The 19,185-nt window shown below is 43.0% G+C and overlaps 2 protein-coding genes across 2 annotated transcripts in view; both read right to left on the reverse strand.

Moving 5' to 3' along the window:
- slc22a23b (solute carrier family 22 member 23b) overlaps nucleotides 1-19,185 on the reverse strand; it is a 28,740-nt gene that overhangs the window by 1,376 nt on the left and 8,179 nt on the right. The window contains exons 4-10 of the mRNA XM_086268723.1: nucleotides 6,731-6,917; nucleotides 6,383-6,510; nucleotides 4,985-5,087; nucleotides 4,549-4,775; nucleotides 3,881-3,913; nucleotides 3,586-3,709; nucleotides 1-1,993 (exon numbers count right to left, since the gene is read on the reverse strand). The exon at nucleotides 1-1,993 is cut by the window's left edge and continues 1,376 nt beyond it. Of these exons, the coding sequence (XP_086124849.1) occupies nucleotides 1,573-1,993; nucleotides 3,586-3,709; nucleotides 3,881-3,913; nucleotides 4,549-4,775; nucleotides 4,985-5,087; nucleotides 6,383-6,510; nucleotides 6,731-6,917 (1,223 nt within the window). The 3' untranslated portion in view covers nucleotides 1-1,572. The remainder of the gene's footprint in view (nucleotides 1,994-3,585; nucleotides 3,710-3,880; nucleotides 3,914-4,548; nucleotides 4,776-4,984; nucleotides 5,088-6,382; nucleotides 6,511-6,730; nucleotides 6,918-19,185) is intronic.
- LOC147309769 (uncharacterized) lies at nucleotides 9,704-11,896 on the reverse strand. The gene has a single exon (XM_086269833.1). It carries the CDS (start codon nucleotides 11,735-11,737, stop codon nucleotides 9,704-9,706), a length of 2,034 nt encoding a protein of 677 aa, XP_086125959.1. The 5' UTR covers nucleotides 11,738-11,896.

Raw genomic sequence — 19,185 nt, forward strand, 5'->3', positions numbered from 1 at the left:
CAAACCGGGCAATAGCTTCAATGTTGCCTACAAATACTCGCTGGTTCTGTAAAATGTTGTTACAGTAGATTAAGGGAGTTTAAAGGAAATGAGAAACAAATTGTACGTTGAGCATTTTAATCTTTGAGTACCTTTCAAGTGTTTTAGCAGTAAGGTCGAAATTTTGTCTTTTTGAAATGACAATTGGGTTTAGACTAAAGGCCAAGCGTGTAATACCTAGTATTACACTGGGTATGAGGTATATTAAAGAGTAGCCTAACATCCACTTATTTTTTGATAATGTAGTATTATTGTGGGTATAGGCTATGAGATACAGTATGCTGGCCTCCACTTCTGACACAACAAATACCTAAAAATAACTACAGTGTAATTCATCCGTCTTAAGTGGATACAAAGAGGTTACAGAGGGGGCTGTCCCAGCTGTCATAGGGCAAGATGCAGGGCACACCCTTGACAGGTCACCAGTTTATCACAGGACTAACACAAAGAGTAAATGGTAAATAGACTGGTTCTAAAATAGGGCTTCCCTACTTGAGAACATCACTCTTTCATATTCACACAGGGACTTTTTCTCTAGATCTAAGTGCTTTCTATCAAACATTTTTCCATGTTAGGAGCAACTTGGGCTTCAGTATCTTGCCCAAGGATACTTCGGCATGCAGACTGGAGCAGCCACCAGACAACCATTCACACCTAGAGCCGATTTAAATTCGCTGATTAACCTAACCCTATGTGTGTATGTCTTTAGGTTGTGGGAAGAGTTCCCAAAGAGAGCATGCAAATTCCAGTCAGAAAGGTCCCAGACTGGATTTGAGCCTAGATACTTCTTGCTGTGAGGCAACAGTGCTAACCACCCCACAGCCTGTTCAGTTTTTTCCTTTAAAACTGGGTACAGTAAAACATAGTTTTACTGTACCTGTTGGTAAGTATTGTAAGGTACTGAAAATTACACTGTCAATTGAGAATTACTTGATAAATGCTGGGGAATTGCACAGTGAGTCACAGATTGTATTAACCAATGCTACAGAACAAAACAAAAAACATTTGTGCCCTTTTCATGCAAAAAGTTAGTGGCTTTAGCCAATCCCTGGATCTCCAATGTGTTGGCTGCAAATCACAAACACTTGATTGTGTCTCTGACATTTAGTGCAAAATAACCTACCTACAAAGAGATCTAAGATGTAGTGAAATCCAGTTTCAACGAGTCAAAACTACAGACAGTAAACTCAGAGCACACGTTATTGAAAGTTATTCTGCTGTACTTTGTCTCTCCACTTGTGTCTGCTTGTACCCTCGAGCAGAAGGTGGCTCAAGAAAATCACCAACACCACTGAAGACGCTCATATTATCTGACATACACTGACTTCAATACAATATATTTTTGGCAACTCCTGAAGGAATCATAGTCACTACAAATGACACAAATTTACTATCATCATCATCTGAATCCTCAACATAAAAAGAGTTCATATGAACAATTAGTTTCCCTTAAAGTACAGGAAGTTCAGTCATCGCTTGCTCAGGTTAGTGCTTGGAGCAGTTATTAGCACAGAAGACAACTTGCAAAGCTGCTCACACTCCATTGGCTATGGCATGATTCCCGATCACCTCCCCACCAGTTGCAAGGGCGTATGAGGCAGGTACCGCTGCCAGAGCGGTGGCTGCTGCCACTGTAGCGCCCCCAGTGGCTGAGAGATGTAATGGTGTGTCCTGAACACGGGAGTAGTCCCTATCACTCTTGGCGAGAAGGAGGTGCTGCTCTCCCGGATGGAGCAGGGTCTGACGGGTAAAGGTCTCTCCATCAGCCAGGCTCTCCGGCAGTGGCTGTCCCCGTGGCTCAGGCAGCAGCAGGAGGCAGATGATGCACAGCAGGGTGCAGCAGGCAAAGATCACATGATGCAGGAAGTAGCCCTTCTGGTTGTGGAGCTCCATGATGGGTGCAGTGAGCATGCCAAAGCCAGCGCTAGCCAGGACCAAGCCCAGTCCTCCACCCCTGCAGAAAAAGAGGTCAGAGCTGATTTATTTCCAAGGTGTTCTGATGCACCTTACACTAAAAACAGCAGCATTCTAGAAGCATTCTTCATACAACAGGATTGGGACATCATTAAAAGTTGACTTCTTATTTTTTGAGATATAAACATGGTCAAATAACTTTAAATGGACTGCTTCTTATAAAGTAGCTTTCTACTACAGGCCTCACTTAGCTTGTCTCATGCAGCACTTTTTTAACTATGCCTAAAGGCTTTCTAACCTCCTAAATTACCTAAATTACTTCCTTAACATGTCTCGAAGGTCTCCAAAGGCCTGGTAATGAACGAATCATTTGATTCAAGTGTGCTGACCCAGTGTGATATCTAAAACCTGCATGACGCCAGCCCTTCAGGCCTGGAGTTCCCCAACCCTGATGTAAGGAGTCACAGATTGATCCACGACTTTCTAATTGGTAGATGACCCAGTCTACTACTCGAGCCACAGTCACCACAATGCAAATAATGAGATCAGCCTACATACATACCCCTTTTTTTTATATTTTTGTCTCTGTATTATATTTGCAAAAGTAGAACACATCACCTAGTCATGTCATAAAAACAGCTCTAGTTGTGAGCATAGAAGCCCCACCCACCTGCTGTTTGGACCTTCTGTTTGTAAGGGAAAGCCAATCAGAACAATTGGAGGCTGGAGTGAAAAGGAAATGAGCTCAAATGGCTTTTTTCTTTCAGATGAAGAGGTTGCACCAAAGCCTAATGTAGGGTATTTGTGGATTTTCTGACTGGTGAATCATACGGTGCTAATGTATTAGGAGTACAGAGCTGAAAGTGGGCAGGATACATCCCACTTAAGAGTATTAAAATGGCAGGCTTTATTCAGCCACTTTTATCACTTTCTTAAGCTGACAACGGTCTTCACTCAGCATCTGGTCAAATCTGTTGCTCTGAACCTCCTTCATAACCTCTTACAGCCCTTTTTCCATAAAGCCACGTTTTCACCAGTTTTCTGTGGAGCCATTGTAATCAATAATGTGGCACACATTTTTCTTTCCAAACACTTGTCAGTCATAAATGTGAGAGATACACATATCGACGGGGCCGGGTTATGTTAAAAAGTATAAATGGTTATACTTTGTTCATTGGTTCAAAGGTACCCCACACTTCTTTTTTGGTTGCTTGTTTGTTCTGGTATATTTTTCATTTGAACTGTTATTCTGCCAGAGTACTCATATTAACCAGATGGCATTGAACGCCCCATTGGTGTGTTAGGAAAACTCTTTTGTACATATGTTCCTTGAAGGGGTTTTGGAGTGGTTCTTTTTCCACCGCAGCAAAGGGCTAGGAGTCGGAGAGGAGCTGCTGTATGTTTTTGTTATGATCGGAGTGTGAAATAAAGCATATACAGTGAGAAAGCAACTCCAGGAGTCATCCCTGCCTTAAAGCTGCAACATAAACACACCACAAGAGGGAGCAAATATGCAATTTGAGAACAAAAGCTGTGTGCAGACACTGTCATAATAGACGATATATTTTTTAAAGTAATAAGACTGTTTGCTTTGATAAGATGTATGTTGTGTTTATGACTATGCAGGCTCACCTGATGACAGTAGGAGTGATTTCAGCACAAAAGAAAATGCTGAGTGTGCTGACAGCATGAGAAGAGAACATCCCAATTATGGAGAAGGCCACAGAGAATTTCCTGTTAAGAGTGTCTCGCAAAACTGTTCAAAAGAGAGGAAACAAGCAATAAAAATCAGCAACAACAAATGTAACATGATTCCAGGGACATAAATGACATTGTTTACTGTGTATCACTAAGTTTTCCTCAAACCAGTGGAAAGGTTTATCATTTTAATTGTTTTAGATGATAAATCTCGTAACTGCAAATGTACCTGTGTCATGGCGAAGGCTGTACTTCCCAATCACTGGATTCCATTAGTGAGCATTGGAGAAAAGAGAGATGTCATTAGTAAGCACAAAGAGCAGCACAGCACTGACTCAAAACAAGCAGAATAAAAGCCTTCAGGAGAACAGTTTACCACTGAAGCCTGAAATAATGACTACATGCTCCAAAAAGTTTCAAGGATATATTCATGGTATTTTCACCAGTAAAAACAAGAGGTGAAAAGTGTAAAGACTGGATTAACAATGTTTCTATTAGTTTTGAGAAGAGAGGCTAAAGTTAGCATGCCTAGCTAATAGCTTGCTACTTATTTGAAATATAGTTTTACTTTGAAGGCAACAGGATAGTATAACATTACAGTCATGGTGTCTGTACAAAGTTAGTTGTATTTTAGACCTTCACACCAAAGTTTCGTTTGAGTCAAACTTTACAGTAACTTTAGTAGCTATAAAAAAAATTCTAAGTAATCACTTTTATCCTGTGATAAAACCCTTCTGTCATGATGGTAGTGGTCTCCCCCCAAAAAACATGGCCGTAGATGCATTACAGTGCATCTATGTAACAAAATGTGATTGTGTAACAAAGGTGATTGTGGTTTGGAGCTATATAAATAAAGTTGATTTGAATGGTCTACTTGTGCATTTTTTTATTACTTACAGTTAAGCAAACCCAGCTGCAGCAGTGATGCCAGGGCTGTTATGATCATGAATGTGAGCAGCCCTCCACGCCGACCCATCAGCCCGACCGCAGGGCATAGTGCTAGACAGGTTGCCACGGCGATGCCCGCCATGGTGTAATAGTCAGCATGGCACAAAGCCGTGGGCTGAGCCTCGGGGTCCATCATACTGCGAGCGAAGCAGTGGTGAATTCCATAACCTGTCAGACTGTACATCAAGACAAAACCACAGAATAAGAGAGTGGCCAATGAGGTGCCACCTAAAACATGCGTCCGCCACAGGGCACGTGAGGTTTGAGTATGTCTTCATTCTCTGGAGACCAGCTCATGTGTAATTCATGCTCTCAACACAACGGATGTTGGCTGTTATTAGCAAAGGAACTGTACAAGCCGGGACCACAAACGCAACACACTTACGAGTTGACACACAGCACCACAATGTTTTTCCACAGGTTCCTGGTGCTCATCATCTTGACAATGCAGCTCCTCTGGGGTTTCTTGTGCAGCTCCTGCTCCAGCTCTGGTAGGAAACATGAAACGCACACCTTGAGACCTTTCCCTTTCAGGTGGTAATGAGCACCCGGCCATAAGGGATCTCTAGCACGGAGAAGCTAAAGAGCTTTGGGGGGGCTTTAGATAGATGTAGGACATCACTGTGCCCACTCTCATCATCCCTCTGACTGCTTGGCTACTGGGAGAAGCAGCGACAATGAATCAAACACCATCTCGGGGGAACAAGAAGTGTCGTGGCAGAGAAAGGTGAGACACGTTAAATCTGTCGCAAGACAATTAATAGCCAGGGATCTCATTTATAAACATGGCGCACGCCGAAAATGAAGTCTGAAAAAGGCCTGTGCAACTTCCCACGCACAAGTTGGGAGTTTTCAAAGGCAATCTTGACGTGCACACTGGTACAGAGAGTCCGACCCACGCTTATGAACATTTTGGAGACAGACAGAAATTAGCAATGCACATTGTGAGGTGCTAAATTAAAGGCATGATGTAAAAACCAATACATAATACTTCACCTCATACGTTAAGTATGATTTCCTATAATGTAGTACTTATGGATCTACTTTATCATAAATATTGAAATGCCAGTAACCCACGGCAGCACTGAGATGAGCAGAATCAAATATTTCTCCAACTCAACATCATATTTTTCATCATACATCCATTACACTAAATATCATCACAAGTTATTATAAAGTGGGCCAAGTTCACCACAGCAAAACAGCTTTTTGAGGGAAGGGTAGAAGACTGATTGAAGTGCACACATTTCTATACTGACCGTGATTTATAAAGGGAAGCTTCTGAGCTGGTGAGCATAGGCATGCTCTATAATTATTATTGCTATTTTTTGTCCACACCATCTCAGCTTCTCTGCTCAGGTATAGTATGGATCCTACACATTCTTTTTAAATGAGACCCCAGGTGCTTCGTACTCAACTGAGATTTACAGGATAACAATGTTGTTGTTAACTGACAGTGCACATGCTCTCAGCACTATTTGGAAGTCAGACTTTGTGTATATTATAATAAAAAATCATTAACAACCTAAAGGACTGTGGATCTTTACCTTATTGCGTTTGCATTTCATCATATCAATGGTCTGAGCAGTTTTATATGCATGTCAGTGTCTTTGCTTGCTCATTTCATCACACCGAGCAGCAGCTGTAATGTAACATACTGCAGACAATTTAAATACATTGCAAAGTGAAGAGAATTGAAGGAAACCAACAGAAAGAATAGAATTCGTGGCCCAGTGGTTGTGGGATCTTTCATCTTCTCGCTCCCTCTTGAATTCATCCTCACCTGTAAGAACTCCGCTTGGCTCAGTTGTCATGTCGACTTGGTTCTTCCTGGCGATCTGCAGCATCATGGCTTTGGACCGCCGGTAATGCTGGGTGGCCAGCAACCAGCGCAGGGATTCGGGAAAAATCCTGTAGAGGGAGTGAAAGAGGGGGATGGCGAGGAGAAGCAGACAAAGGATGAGCAGAAGATTTGTAAACGCAAGAAAGAAACAAGTGAGGGCAGAAGAAAACAAGAGGAGAAAGAGACTATTGTTTGTAAAATCGGAGCGAGCTTGTGTGGTGCCGTGTGTACTGTACAAGCCATCGCCTGGCTCAGAGCTGTGGATTTTCTTCAGAGGGCGGGACTCACCAGACGTATGGCAGCATCAGTACGAAAGGACTGATTATGACGATCTGCAGGACCTGCCAGTCATCCCGGTTTGGCCAATGGCGACACAGAGCGGCCACCCCTGGCATCAATAGCTGCCCGCCCACCATAAGAAAACTGGCCACCATAGTCATGGAGAAACGCCAACCTGGCAAACACAGCTCGATCCCTAAAATAAAAAGACAAGCACGAGAACAAAAAGACTTCATTTTACAGAAAACATGGCTTCCTTTGGTGTCAGTGCGCCACGATAGGCGAATAAATTATGTATGCGCTCTGTGTGTTTGGATGTGATTACCATTATAAACTTGCAGCTGTCTTAATGGCCTGAAAGAGCATGTGTTTGTTTAATGGTGAGGTAGGCACTGAATTTCCTGTCATGAATTATTGAACACTTATTGCTGATCCTTCCCCTGAGAGCGCACTAGTTTAACACCAGGCCTCTTCATTAAGTTAGGATGGACTGCATGTGGAAGCGTGTGAGTGAGTTCAGCTGCTCGGTGAGCTTTTCGCTGGAACCGTCCTTTAAGTCCTTCCCACGTGACTGGGCTCCTATCCTTTCCCTTACTGCCTGTAACATGGCACAGTCCAGATGGCCTGGCCCATATGGCAAGGGCCTTTTGAAGGTGACCATTGTTGGTGGATGAGAAGGGAGGAATGGGGGCATACTCACTATACTCACTAACCTGTACTGTCACTTGTTATTGTGAGGCAGAGAGAGGAAGCTGGGCTGGGGGGTTGACAGAGTAAAGAAAGTAGAGTAGGGACTGAATACAAATTACCTAACCCTCCAAAAGTCCCTCCATTCATCAGTGGAATCACCAGAGGAATGATAATAAAGACTGGTGTGTGTGAGAGAGTGAGAGAGTGAGAGAGAGAGAGAGAGAGAGAGAGAGGAGGAAATACAGAGAAAAACACAATGAGGAAGAAGGAGGCGGGATGGAAAGATGACTAAGATTTTCAGATAAAAGAATGAAAGGAAAATGATTCAGCTAGAGGTTAAAGGTATTACTGAAATTCCCTTGAACTGTTTTTCTTCCTTAGACCTGAGTCAAAAATCTTCCCACACAAGGTCCAAAACAGATGAAGGAAACTGCACTGACCCATAATCCTTAACCTGGCCTTCTGCTTCTACTTTTTCTAGCCAAAAAGACAGTGTGAGTCTGTCTCTGGCCCAGTGATGGGAGCAGTATACAGCTTTTCACTATTTTTTAACATAGCGGTCTAAAAATATAGCATTAAATGTAAATTATCAAATCCAAATGTTTCCAATGTAAAATAAATAAATAAATAATAACTTTATCTCAAATCACAAAAAGAAACTGAGAAGTCAGACCACGAGCCAGAGTTGACCCAGGATGTGAATGTGATGGATGCTTAGTTACACTTCTGCTGATCGGCTTTATTTTCATATCGGTTTCTTGTCCTGTGTGTTTAGTAACCACACGCTGTTCCCAGATCTCGGTCAGTCTGTACAATTAAAACTGCACAAATCAATAATTTACTCAACAGCAGATCGAACGACTGAGTCTAATGTGAAAGAGGTCGCTAATGGTGACAAACAGACTGAGAAAATCACCCAACTCTGCTTTTTATATCCACCCTGCTGAGCAATTTAGCATTGTTTATCCCAGAAAACTCAACCCTGTATAAGGCAGCAACAGGTGGCCATTATTAAGCTTCAGTTAAGCTCTGTGCACTTCGTAGGAAACAAGACCAAATGACAAGGATGATGCAGCTAAAAATACAAGTCGCTGACTTTAAATAAACAAGCTTTGTTTCAGCAGGATATGTATACTGTACGATAACTCATTACCCAAAACAACAGTGAATGCAACTTCAGCTTTAAGCATTTGCCTTAACCCATGTCAAGCCATCAGTGCTAAATGTGTCTAATATGTATTAAGATAAGATAAGATAAGATAAGATAAGATAAGATAAGATAAGATAAGATAAGATAAGATAAGATAAGATAAGACAAGACTTTATTGATCCCACAGCGGGGAAATTTTTGCATCGCCTCAGCTCAGGTACAGATATATGAAGGAAATACAAAAATACAAATAAGTACAATCAATGAAAAAAGTAAGATAATACACTATATACAATGGTAGCATACACAGTATGTGATTATGGATATAGTTGGAAATATGGAAGACATAAACTATATAGCTTGGAAGGTCATGGAAGGTCCATTATGCATGAAGTGGTGACCGTGGATGTTCACAGTGTCCAGTGACTTATGACATCGTGATTGAGGAGTTATAGAGTCTAACTGCTGTTGGGATGAATGATCTGCGAAAGCGCTCCTTCCTGCAGCGAGGGTGTTTCAGTCTCTGACTAAAGGAGCTGCTCAGCCCACTCACATACTCATGCAGTGGGTGATGTGGGTTGTTCATGATGGATGTCAGCTTTACTAACATCCTCCCCTCACCAACCACCTCTACAGACTCCAGGGGACATCCCAGCACGGAGCTAGACCTCCGCACCAGTTTGTCAATCCTGCTCCTGTCCCTGTCCGTGCATCCACTCCCCCAGCAGGCCACTGCATAGAAAAGGGCAGATGCTACCACAGTGTCATAGAATGTCGTTAACAGAGTCCTGCAGACTCCGAAGGACCTCAGCAGGTGGAGTCGATTCTGGCCCTTCTTATACAGGACGTCTGTATTTGTAGTCCAGTCCAGTTTATTGTTGAGGTGAACACCCAGGTACTTATAAGAGTCCACTATCTCAATGTCTTTCCCTTGGATGTTCACCGGTGTTGTAGGGGGTGACTTCCTCCTGAAGTCTATGATCATCTCCTTTGTCTTGCCGACGTTGATTTGGAGTACGTTGGTCTCACACCAGCCAACAAAGTCACTGATGACCCCCCTGTATTCCCGATCATTCCCATCTGATACGCATCCAATGATGGCTGTATCATCTGAGAACTTCTGTATATGGCAATCGTCCGAATTATAACAGAAGTCTGAAGTGTAAAGGCTGAACAGGAAAGGTGAGAGAACCGTGCCCTGTGGTGCCCCCGTGCTGCAGATTACCACCTCGGACACAGTCATGGAGCCTCACATACTGTGGTCTGTTGGTAAGGTAGTCGATGGTCCATGCAGTCAGCTGTTTGCCTACTCCGGCTCCCTCCAGCTTCCCTCTCAGTAGTGCAGGTTGGATGATGTTGAAAGCACTGGAGAAGTCAAAAAACATGATCCTCACAGTGCTCCCCGCCTGCTCTAAGTGAGAGAGGGATCGGTGTACCAGGTAGATGACAGCATCATCCACCCCAATTCCAGAACAGTAGGCGAACTGCAGGGGGTCCATCTCTGAGCCCAGCAGTGGCTGAAGGTGGTGCATGATGAGCCTTTCCATGGTCTTCATCAGATGAGAAGTCAAGGCAACAGGCCTGAAGTGGTTGGGCTCCCTGGGGTGTGCGATTTTTGGCACCGGAACCACACAGGAAGTCTTCCACAGTTCAGGAACCCTCTCCAGGCTCAGGCTCAGGTTGAAGATGTACAGGGCCACCTGACAGAGCTGCTCTGCACAGTCCGTGAGCAGTCTGGAGCAGATTCCATCCGGACCTGCTGCCTTCCTTGCCTTCGTCCTCTTGAGCTGATTTCTCACCTGATCAGCTGTGAAGTAGATGTGATGTGAGACTGGGCTGGAGTGGGGGGTGGGGCTTGCTTTGTTGTGGATAGATGTGTGAAGGGGGTGAAGCAGGGTTGTGGTGAGAGGAGAGCTCAGGTGACAATGGCATTGCACCCGGAGGGGGGGCGGCAAATGGAGGGGGGTTAATGGAACCTGGGGGGTGGGAGAGGTGATAAGTGGGCCATTGTCAAATTTGTTAAAAAACAGATTCAAGTCGTTAGCCCACCCCCGGCCAGCAGACACTGTGGCTCCTCCATTGTCCTGGAAATGTCCGGAGATTTGTTTCATGTTCCTCCAGACTTCTCTGACGTTTTTCTGTTGGAGTTGGTTTTCCATCTTCCTCCTGAGGCACTCCTTGCCTTCTCGGATCTTGTATTTAAGATCCTTTTGGACTTTCTTAAGTTCCTCCTTGTCTCCCGACCAGAAAGCACTCTTCTTCTTGTTCAGCAGGGCCTTCAGTTCTGTTGTGACCCACGGTTTATTGTTTGAGAAACACTGTATCTTCTTGGTAGGCACAGTGTTCTCAACACAGAAATTAATGTAGTCCGTGATGCAGTGAGTGAGGGCGTCGATGTCCTCACCGTGAGGCTTGCAGAGTTCCTGCCAGTCTGTGCATTCAAAACAGTCTCTTAAGGCCTCAGTGCATTCCTCAGACCACACCCTTATCACCTTCTTCGTGGGGGGGTTCCTCTTCACCATAGGAGTGTAGGTGGGGTGGAGAAGGACCAGGTTGTGGTCTGAGTGGCCAAGCGGGGGGAGGGGTGATGCACTGTAAGCCTGCTTTGTGTTGGCAAACAATAGATCCAGGGTTTTGCTGTCCCTTGTATGGCAGTCAACGTACTGGGAGAAGTTTGGGAGAGTGACAGATAGTGAGGCATGATTGAAGTCCCCAGAAATAATAATGAGGGACTGCGGATGTGCCATCTGTAGCTGAGAGACAGTGGAGTGAATGTAATCACAGGCTGCTGTAGCGTCGGCCGAGGGTGGGATGTAAACAGTCAGCACAATAACGTGTGAAAATTCCCTGGCCAGGTGGTATGGCCGGACGCTAACTGCCAACAGTTCAATGTCTTTGGTACAGCTCTGTTCCTTCACAGTGATGTGCCCCGGGTTACACCATCTCTCATTGACATACATTGCTAGTCCACCACCTCTCCTCTTACCACTCTCCTTTGCATTCCGGTCCGCTCTAACCAGTTGAAAGCCATCCAGAGTTATGACAGAGTCCGGTGTGTGGTCCCTGAGCCATGTCTCAGTGAACAGGAGGAGGCTGCTCTGCTTGTACTCCCACTGCAGTCTGGTTAGCGCAATTAGCTCTTCCATCTTGTTGGGTAAAGATCTTACATTACCCATGAGAATGGATGGAATGCTTGGTTTGTACCGTCTCCTTCTTTCCTGGTACTTCACTCCAGCCCTGCGTCCCCTCCTCCAACGTCGTAATTCCTTCGGAATCTTGGGTCGCTCCTCCAGGAGTACTTTCCTGTTGCCCAGTGCTAGCAGCTGCTCCCTACAGTAAACAATGGCTTGGCTTACAGATTCTCCAGAAGTGGTGGTAAAAAGTCCCAAAAAGAGTAGAAGACATACTACTACTCTCACAAAAATTTGTGGGTCCAAATTTTAGCTTCTTCTTCTCCTTGACTGTTTCTTAATATCCAAGTATGCAAGTTTTTACTTGTTTACATGCTAGTTTGTACCTGGAAAGTTCATTCGGGAGTCCAGACTTCCCGAGGACGTGAGACGCGTGCGATCATTCACAATTGGAACGGCAGTGATGGTATTACAGTTCAGGTCCAGTGTGTTTTTACCACATTTTCACTTTAATTTCATTGTGATTTTTATTTACAATATACATTTTCCATGATACACCTAATTACTAGATTTCTTTTTAAAAAATCATGTTTAAAAAACTGGCTTTAAGCAATCATGCAAAATGCTTGGCTATAAAAGGACCATCCATGTGAAATTATTTGGCAAGATTGCAGTAAAAACTGGACTGATTCCTTCATTAATTTACATTGGAGTGATCTGAGAACATGGTAAAGAGTTGTTACATGCCAGAGTACGTTGCTCTGTTTTTCTGTTGCTCCTGTCTTTCAGGTGTCAAGCCTCCACCTATTGGCCAATTCAAAGATAATTGGCACACGTCTATTGGCTGACCTGGGCACAGTAGGTCAATAGCTTGCCAGGGATCAATAGAAAAGAGCAGCTCCCTGGACAGCTGGGCAGCTTCTGACTCTTGTGGAACTCTTGTTTGTAGGCTTCTGTGTACGTAAAACAGAGTGTGTTGGTGGGAGGCTGGACAAGTAAGCTTGGGGTACCCTATACACTGGCAGCAGAGGTTTGACTGTTACAGACACTAGGTTATGCGGCTGATGCCACTTTTGTATGTTTTGACTGGACTTTTTTGTCGAGCAGCTAGACGGGCCTTTTGTTTTGCATATTGCTTTATTTAGACTCAGGGAAGCTGTTGACCTCCTTTTGTTTTGTTAATTTATTTGATTTGGCTCAACCGATTGGTCCTCCTTCCCCACTTTTTTTTTGGTTGTCAAGTTCATTGTTGTCAAGGCATGACAACAGAATGAAATCCTGCCTGACTATTAACCTAGCTGTTGTCCGTCTTCGTTAATTTTGGTGGTCTTGTGTTAATGTCTCCTCCCTGCCTTAGCCCCCACCATGGTCAGGGGGGGATGCAACACAAATGGAGGCTCGTCCAGGATTCGAACCCAGAACCTCTTGCACCTGAAGCGAGAAGCATACCCCTAGAGTCTAGGGGTATGCCAGTGTTCTAGACATGCTACCTACTATAATATTAATCTTGTCTTTAGCTAAGCACAAACAAACAGATCATCTGACTCCATCTTATCTTATTCTTTGCATCTTCTCCTGTCAAATCAAACCCTTTGCATTTTGTATTCTACGGGTGTGTCGAAATACAAAAATTCGCTATTGTAAGGTTAAAAAGTTTTGTTTGTTAAACCTTAATTTGCTTTACTTACAGACAACACTAAACACCAAACTTTATCATCTGGAAATATAAAATTATTATTGCACTTTTACTCAGCTAGTATGCACATGTAGTCAGTTTGAGCTGCAGTCACTCAATATTACCTTTGTTCACAGTCAATAAGACTGAATCACAATCGAAAAGAGAAAATCAACTGTACTTTGGCAAAGGCAATGTATCCCTAAAGTAACCTCACAAAAAAAAAAAAAATGCTACCCAACTCTCTGGGGGAGGAGCCTGATCCTGCTGACTCTACTGGGATATCAATACGCACACACAAACAGGCATGCTGGCAAGGACCTTTTGTTCCAGCTGAGTGGGAGAATGGCTCTCCTTGTGCTGATTATCTCACTGCCCACTGCCACCCTCCCTCCTGTGTGCACCCCCCCCCCCCCATTCCCTCTAGCTCATCAGTGTGGTTGAAGTAGCTTTCACACCCTCCATAAAAGCACCTCCACCCCCAGCACCACCACAGTTTTTTTAATCCCCCCACAGCTTCTCATACTTTGCATCTAAAAGTGAACAGTCATACAGAAAGAAAAAGGGTCTGAATAAAAAGAAGCTGATAGAATGGTCAAACTAATTTTCAATGATGAATGGTTGATAGTACTACCACACACACATACACACACTTTTATGTTGTCTGCTGCTCCCTGGCTAACCTTGCCTCCGGCATGAGAACAGCATGGAGAGACAATTAGCTTCCTAACAGCATGAGCTCAGAGTGAGAACCACAGTCTGTGTTTGCGATTATGACGAAGATTTATAGCTCAGCTGGTGATGGGAAAAGATATTGTTGAAATTTTGGAAAAAGGGAGTGTTGTGTTCCTGAAACAAAAAGCTATAATGGAGCCAAAAAACAAACAAACACCCAAAACTATTATAACAAGCTTTCATTAACTGTTCTTAATTGTTTAACTTACAGAGTTGCTATAAGTTAAATGCCACTGTTAGTATGCTAGCTCGCTCACAATACTGCAAGCTAAGATGCTAATTAGTGCTAAGCATGAAATAGAACCAAGAGAGAGATGGGATTTGTTAGGTTGTAATTGAACACTAAGAATCGCAACAAACATGACAAATTGACATGAGACGACCATGCAGTGAAAATGTATGCTATGCCTTCTGATGATACTGCCTAAGGGAAGCATATATAATGTAAACAGAATTGGTCCTAGCACTGAACCCTGTGGAACACCATAATTAACCTTGGTGTGTGAAGAGGACCCTCAGTTTACATTAACAAATTGGAGTCTATTAGATAGATATGATTTAACCCACTGTGATGCAGTACCTTTAATGTCTACAGCATGTTCTAATCACTCTAATAGAATATTATGGTCAACAGTATCGAATGCTGCACTGAGGTCTAGCAGAACAACCACAGAGATGAGTCCACTGTCAGAGGCCATAAGGAGATCATTTGTAACTTTCACTAAAGCTGTTTCTGTGCTGTGATGAGCTCTGAAACCTGACTGAAACTCTTCAAATAGTCTATTCCTCTGCAGATGATTAATTAGCTGTTTTAGAACTACTTCAAGAATTTGTTAGATAAAAAGAAGGTTGGACACCCCCCAACCTGCTCGGCCTGTTGATTAATTTAAACTAACATAATCATCCTGTTGCAACCAGGTTTCTAACAGGCAGAGTAAATTGACTTGTTTATCAATTATTAATTCACAGTTAGTTTTTAGTTTATTTTTTGTCTGTTTGGGAGCTGACACAGTGGAGACTCTGTGGGGATGGGATTTTGGGGGGGGGGGGGGGGGGGGTAACAGGAGGCGAGAAGTAAGAGGAAAGGCGTGTAAGACTGCAATTCTGCTTCCTGGTGCCAACTCTGGATAGTCACGTTTTGGGTGTTTTAATAAATTTGGCCAAATTTCTAGAAATGAGAACTGCTCCATCCAAAGTGGGATGGATGCCGTCTCTCTTAAACTGACCAGGTTTCCTCCAGAAAGCATCCCAATTATTTATAAAGCCCACATCATTTTTTGGACACCACTCAGACAGCCAGCAATTAAAGGAGAACATGCAGCTAAACATGTCACTCCTGTCCAATTGGGGAGGGGACCAACTACAGTAAACTACAGAGTCCAACATTGTTTTGGCAAAGTAACACACAATTCAATATTGGTTTTAGTGACCTCCAACTGACGTAACCCGGTGTCATTACTACCGATGTGAAATATAATGTTATAATTTATTGAAGTTATGTTTACCCTTAGCCAGCAGTTTTAAATTTCCCTTAACGTCGCCTGCTCTGGCCCCTACAAGACAACTGACTATGGTTGCTGGTGTCTCTATCGTCACGAGCCCTAGTTCGATCCTGGGAGGAAGCACAAATCCCTTTGGGTTGCGTCAGGAAGGACATCTGCAGTAAGGAATTTGCAGAGTCAAACATGCAGAGCTACCCACTGTTTTAACCCTTTGTGAATAGAAGCAGCTGAAAGTAGCTTTTACTCTCCAGTGTGAAGATTTGTGACTTTTATAACACTGTTCACCTATTCACACACACACATTCATTCAGCACTTTCTATTTCTTTTTAACTAATACATACAGTCTCTCTCACAATAATGAATGTTTTGGGGGAAATGTAGGGTTCAGTATCTTGTGCAAGGACACTTCAACACGAGACTGGTGGAGCTGAGGCTCATACCATCAATCTTCCACCTGAATTTCAATTCAGTTTTGTTTATATGGCACCAAATCATAGCAGTTGCCTCAAGGCCTTTTATACTGTAAGGTAAAGACCCTACAACAATAAAAAGAAAACAGAAAACAGTCATGCTGTTAGCATGTGAGGATTTAACTTAAAATAAAATACCAATTGGAATTTGGACAGACCAAACAAGCACTATGTAGACACCATATGGGGCTCCTGAAACCCCGCTAGGCATTTTTGTGGCATTTTATAGACTAAACAATATTAATCAGTCATGACACAAATCTGTTTCAGCCTAAGGGGGTGACTTCATAGACAGCTTGACAAGGGCACAGCATCTGAGTCAGCAGAAGTCCTCACCATGAGCTCAAAACTGCACACACCTGCATACACCGTATAGTGCTTGTCTTTGTCATTTCCTACAAGGAAATCAAGGGGCAGAGACAGAGAGGAAAAGGCAAAGGCATTAACCTTGTTCCACTACTCTAACGCAACTGCAGCCTAATTCTTCTGGGCCCATGCAAATTACATTCACTGAAAATCTTTTGAGAAGCGAATACCAATCCCCCTCTAGGATTCAGTAATGGTACTAAAAATTCTGCAGCTTTCTACAGTTGCTCCAGTGAATCTGCTGGGATTCATATGTTTGATTCACATGTTGACCCAGTTTATGGAGAAAAAGAAACTTACCAAATGTGTCTGTATAAACTTTTCAAATGACTCCTGCAGCATAAAATCCACTTTTCTGCCGCAGTATGCTGCAAACCAGAACATTCAAGTCAAGTCGGAGGTTCGTCAGTACAAGAGAAACTCTTTCGTGTCGAGTCTGAATCGAGTCTGGAGTCCTTATTTTTACTTGAATGTGCCAACGACATTTGGACACTTTGGGGAGGGTAAACAAGTTATAAATAGAGCTGACTATCAGTCATCATTGGTACTACTGAACAAAAATGTATTTCTCCAAGCTTAATTGCAATGCAGGAAGGAACAGTATGTGAAACAAGATATACAACGGCTGTTTAATCAGAACTTACATCTATTAAAGGTGAAATGGAGTCATCAGGCAAACTTAATCAGGAAATAAAGCAGGTGTTAAAAGGAAGAACACGAAGAGCGAATCAATGATGAGAAATAAAACTAAACTAAATAAAACTCTCGTAAGCTTGTTAGCGAACATGTGCTTATTTACACATCCAGTAGATACATTTTAAAACTGTGTCTGTGTCCAAAGAGTCCTTGGGGAACTACGTGGCTCTTTAGCTGTTAAATGGTGCAGTGTGTTCACACAGAGTGTGCCAAGCTTTTGTTGAAAAAAACCTGCCAGCTGTGGCTAAAATTTGCACTTTGATACTGAGCTAAAACCCACACAAGGAAATGTAGTCTGAAAACAAGGTGAAAATACTTTTTTCAGTACTGTACTGAAGTACCATTGGGCTATACGAGATATCAAAAAAGTACATGTAAGTACAACACACCATGACGCACTGTGCGTTTTGTATTTGACAAAAAAATAAAATCAACGTGCACTAAAGGTGCTCTATATTTGGATATATTCAGGGTTATATGAGAACTATAAACTACATGGCATGTTCACATATGGTCTATGAACCAGTGAATTTTGTCAATAATTACTGCTGTAAAAAAGCATATTTTTGTACACTTTTTCAAGAAGACTATGTCTCCAGGATTGTTTTCAGTGTTTGAACAAAAAGAAAATAATGTCTGAATTGTAAGTCCAAAATTTAACATCTGTGGATGTTGGATGCTTGGTGGGTTAACCTGCTAACCAGAAAATCCAAATTTCAAATGGAAATACATCATGATGTTACGCAAAACTGGAGGAAGGATCCCACTCCCACCACAGACTTATTGTATGTAAGCATGAGTTGGAACCAAGTCCACCAGGTTTTGGATTCAAACACCCAGTTTCTCAGTTTTGGGTGGCTTACAAATCAGTAACTGCATAACTGCAGTAACTGCATAACTGCAGGCTCTTATTCCCAGCAGGTCAGTTAATGCCAGGGTGTTGGTGTGGCTCGTTACACAAAAGCGGACACATCAAGTTATGGCGTCAGTGTTGTTCTCAGCGTGTAAAGCAGCAAGTGAAAAAAGTCGTAAGAAAAAAGGAAAAGCAAAGTGCAAAACGCAAAGCTAACAAAGTGCCTGGCGTCTGACTGAATGCCTCTCTGGCAGTGAGTTGACATGCTTCATTAGATTTTGTTGGTTTTAAAAAGACTGTTTCTCATTGGAAGTATAGCAGCTAATGTAAATATAACCATCTCCTGAATAAAATCCATGGCCCACAACTCAAAAGTTTAAAAAAATGTGGAACAGAGGTCTATTTTAAATACTTTGTCCAAAGCGTGCATAATTGTCAGCCATGTTTTCATGACGAGGCTCAGCATTCTCTTCTGAAACAGACAGAATAAGAAGGAAAAAAGCACGAGGAAAAGGAAACGCTATCCCCTGCAGTTCCCAGAGGACAACTCAGAGGAAGGTGCCATATTACAAACTAATAAGCCCGTGCAGAAATTGTGAAACAACCAAAAACGCACTACAACACACTACAACGTGCACGTGAACACATTTATATTAGGCAAGCTTCACGGCAGCTCAGTGGATTTTATTATGTGCTGTGTGCTATAGAGAGATAACTAAAAGATGAGAGATTTTAAATGAGCCTCCAGAAAATGAGCGCGCGATTGTGTGAGCGCTGGTAGTAATAAGGATGATGGGGTGAAAGGGTGAGGGAGAGAGGGAGGAGGAAGAGGATGGTGTGAATGGGGAAGTTGAGGTAAGCAAAGAGGGGGGAAATGGAAAGGGCTGGAGAGCTGCTGGATTTAGAAACTGGAAGTCAGCGCTGCATTCACAGCAGCAGAGGGTGAAAGGAGGTGGAGGATGAGGCAGGCAGAGAAGAGTGTTTTTAGACGCGATAATGCAGACAGAGCAGTGCATCCACAGCATGGACAAAATCATCTATAATACAGAGCACGCGTGCTACATGCTTATTTTTGCATTTCTTCTTCCTGCTGCATGCTATTTCCAACTCAGCAGTCCAACAGACACTGCAATTATGTGCCTCTGTTGTTCCTCAGCATCTGTTTTTAACAGCACGTTCAGAACACTGAGACACT

The sequence above is a fragment of the Aulonocara sp. 'chitande type north' Nkhata Bay genome, linkage group LG17 (genome assembly GCF_057382095.1).
Source record: "Aulonocara sp. 'chitande type north' Nkhata Bay isolate Kocher_YH1m ecotype deep benthic linkage group LG17, A_spYH_male_GT1.1, whole genome shotgun sequence".
Lineage (NCBI taxonomy): Eukaryota > Metazoa > Chordata > Actinopteri > Cichliformes > Cichlidae > Aulonocara > Aulonocara sp. 'chitande type north' Nkhata Bay.

Bases quoted from the DNA above. Each gene is read 5' to 3' on its own strand.
- LOC147309769 (XM_086269833.1), bottom strand. From the start codon at position 11,737: ATGGGTAATGTAAGATCTTTACCCAACAAGATGGAAGAGCTAATTGCG.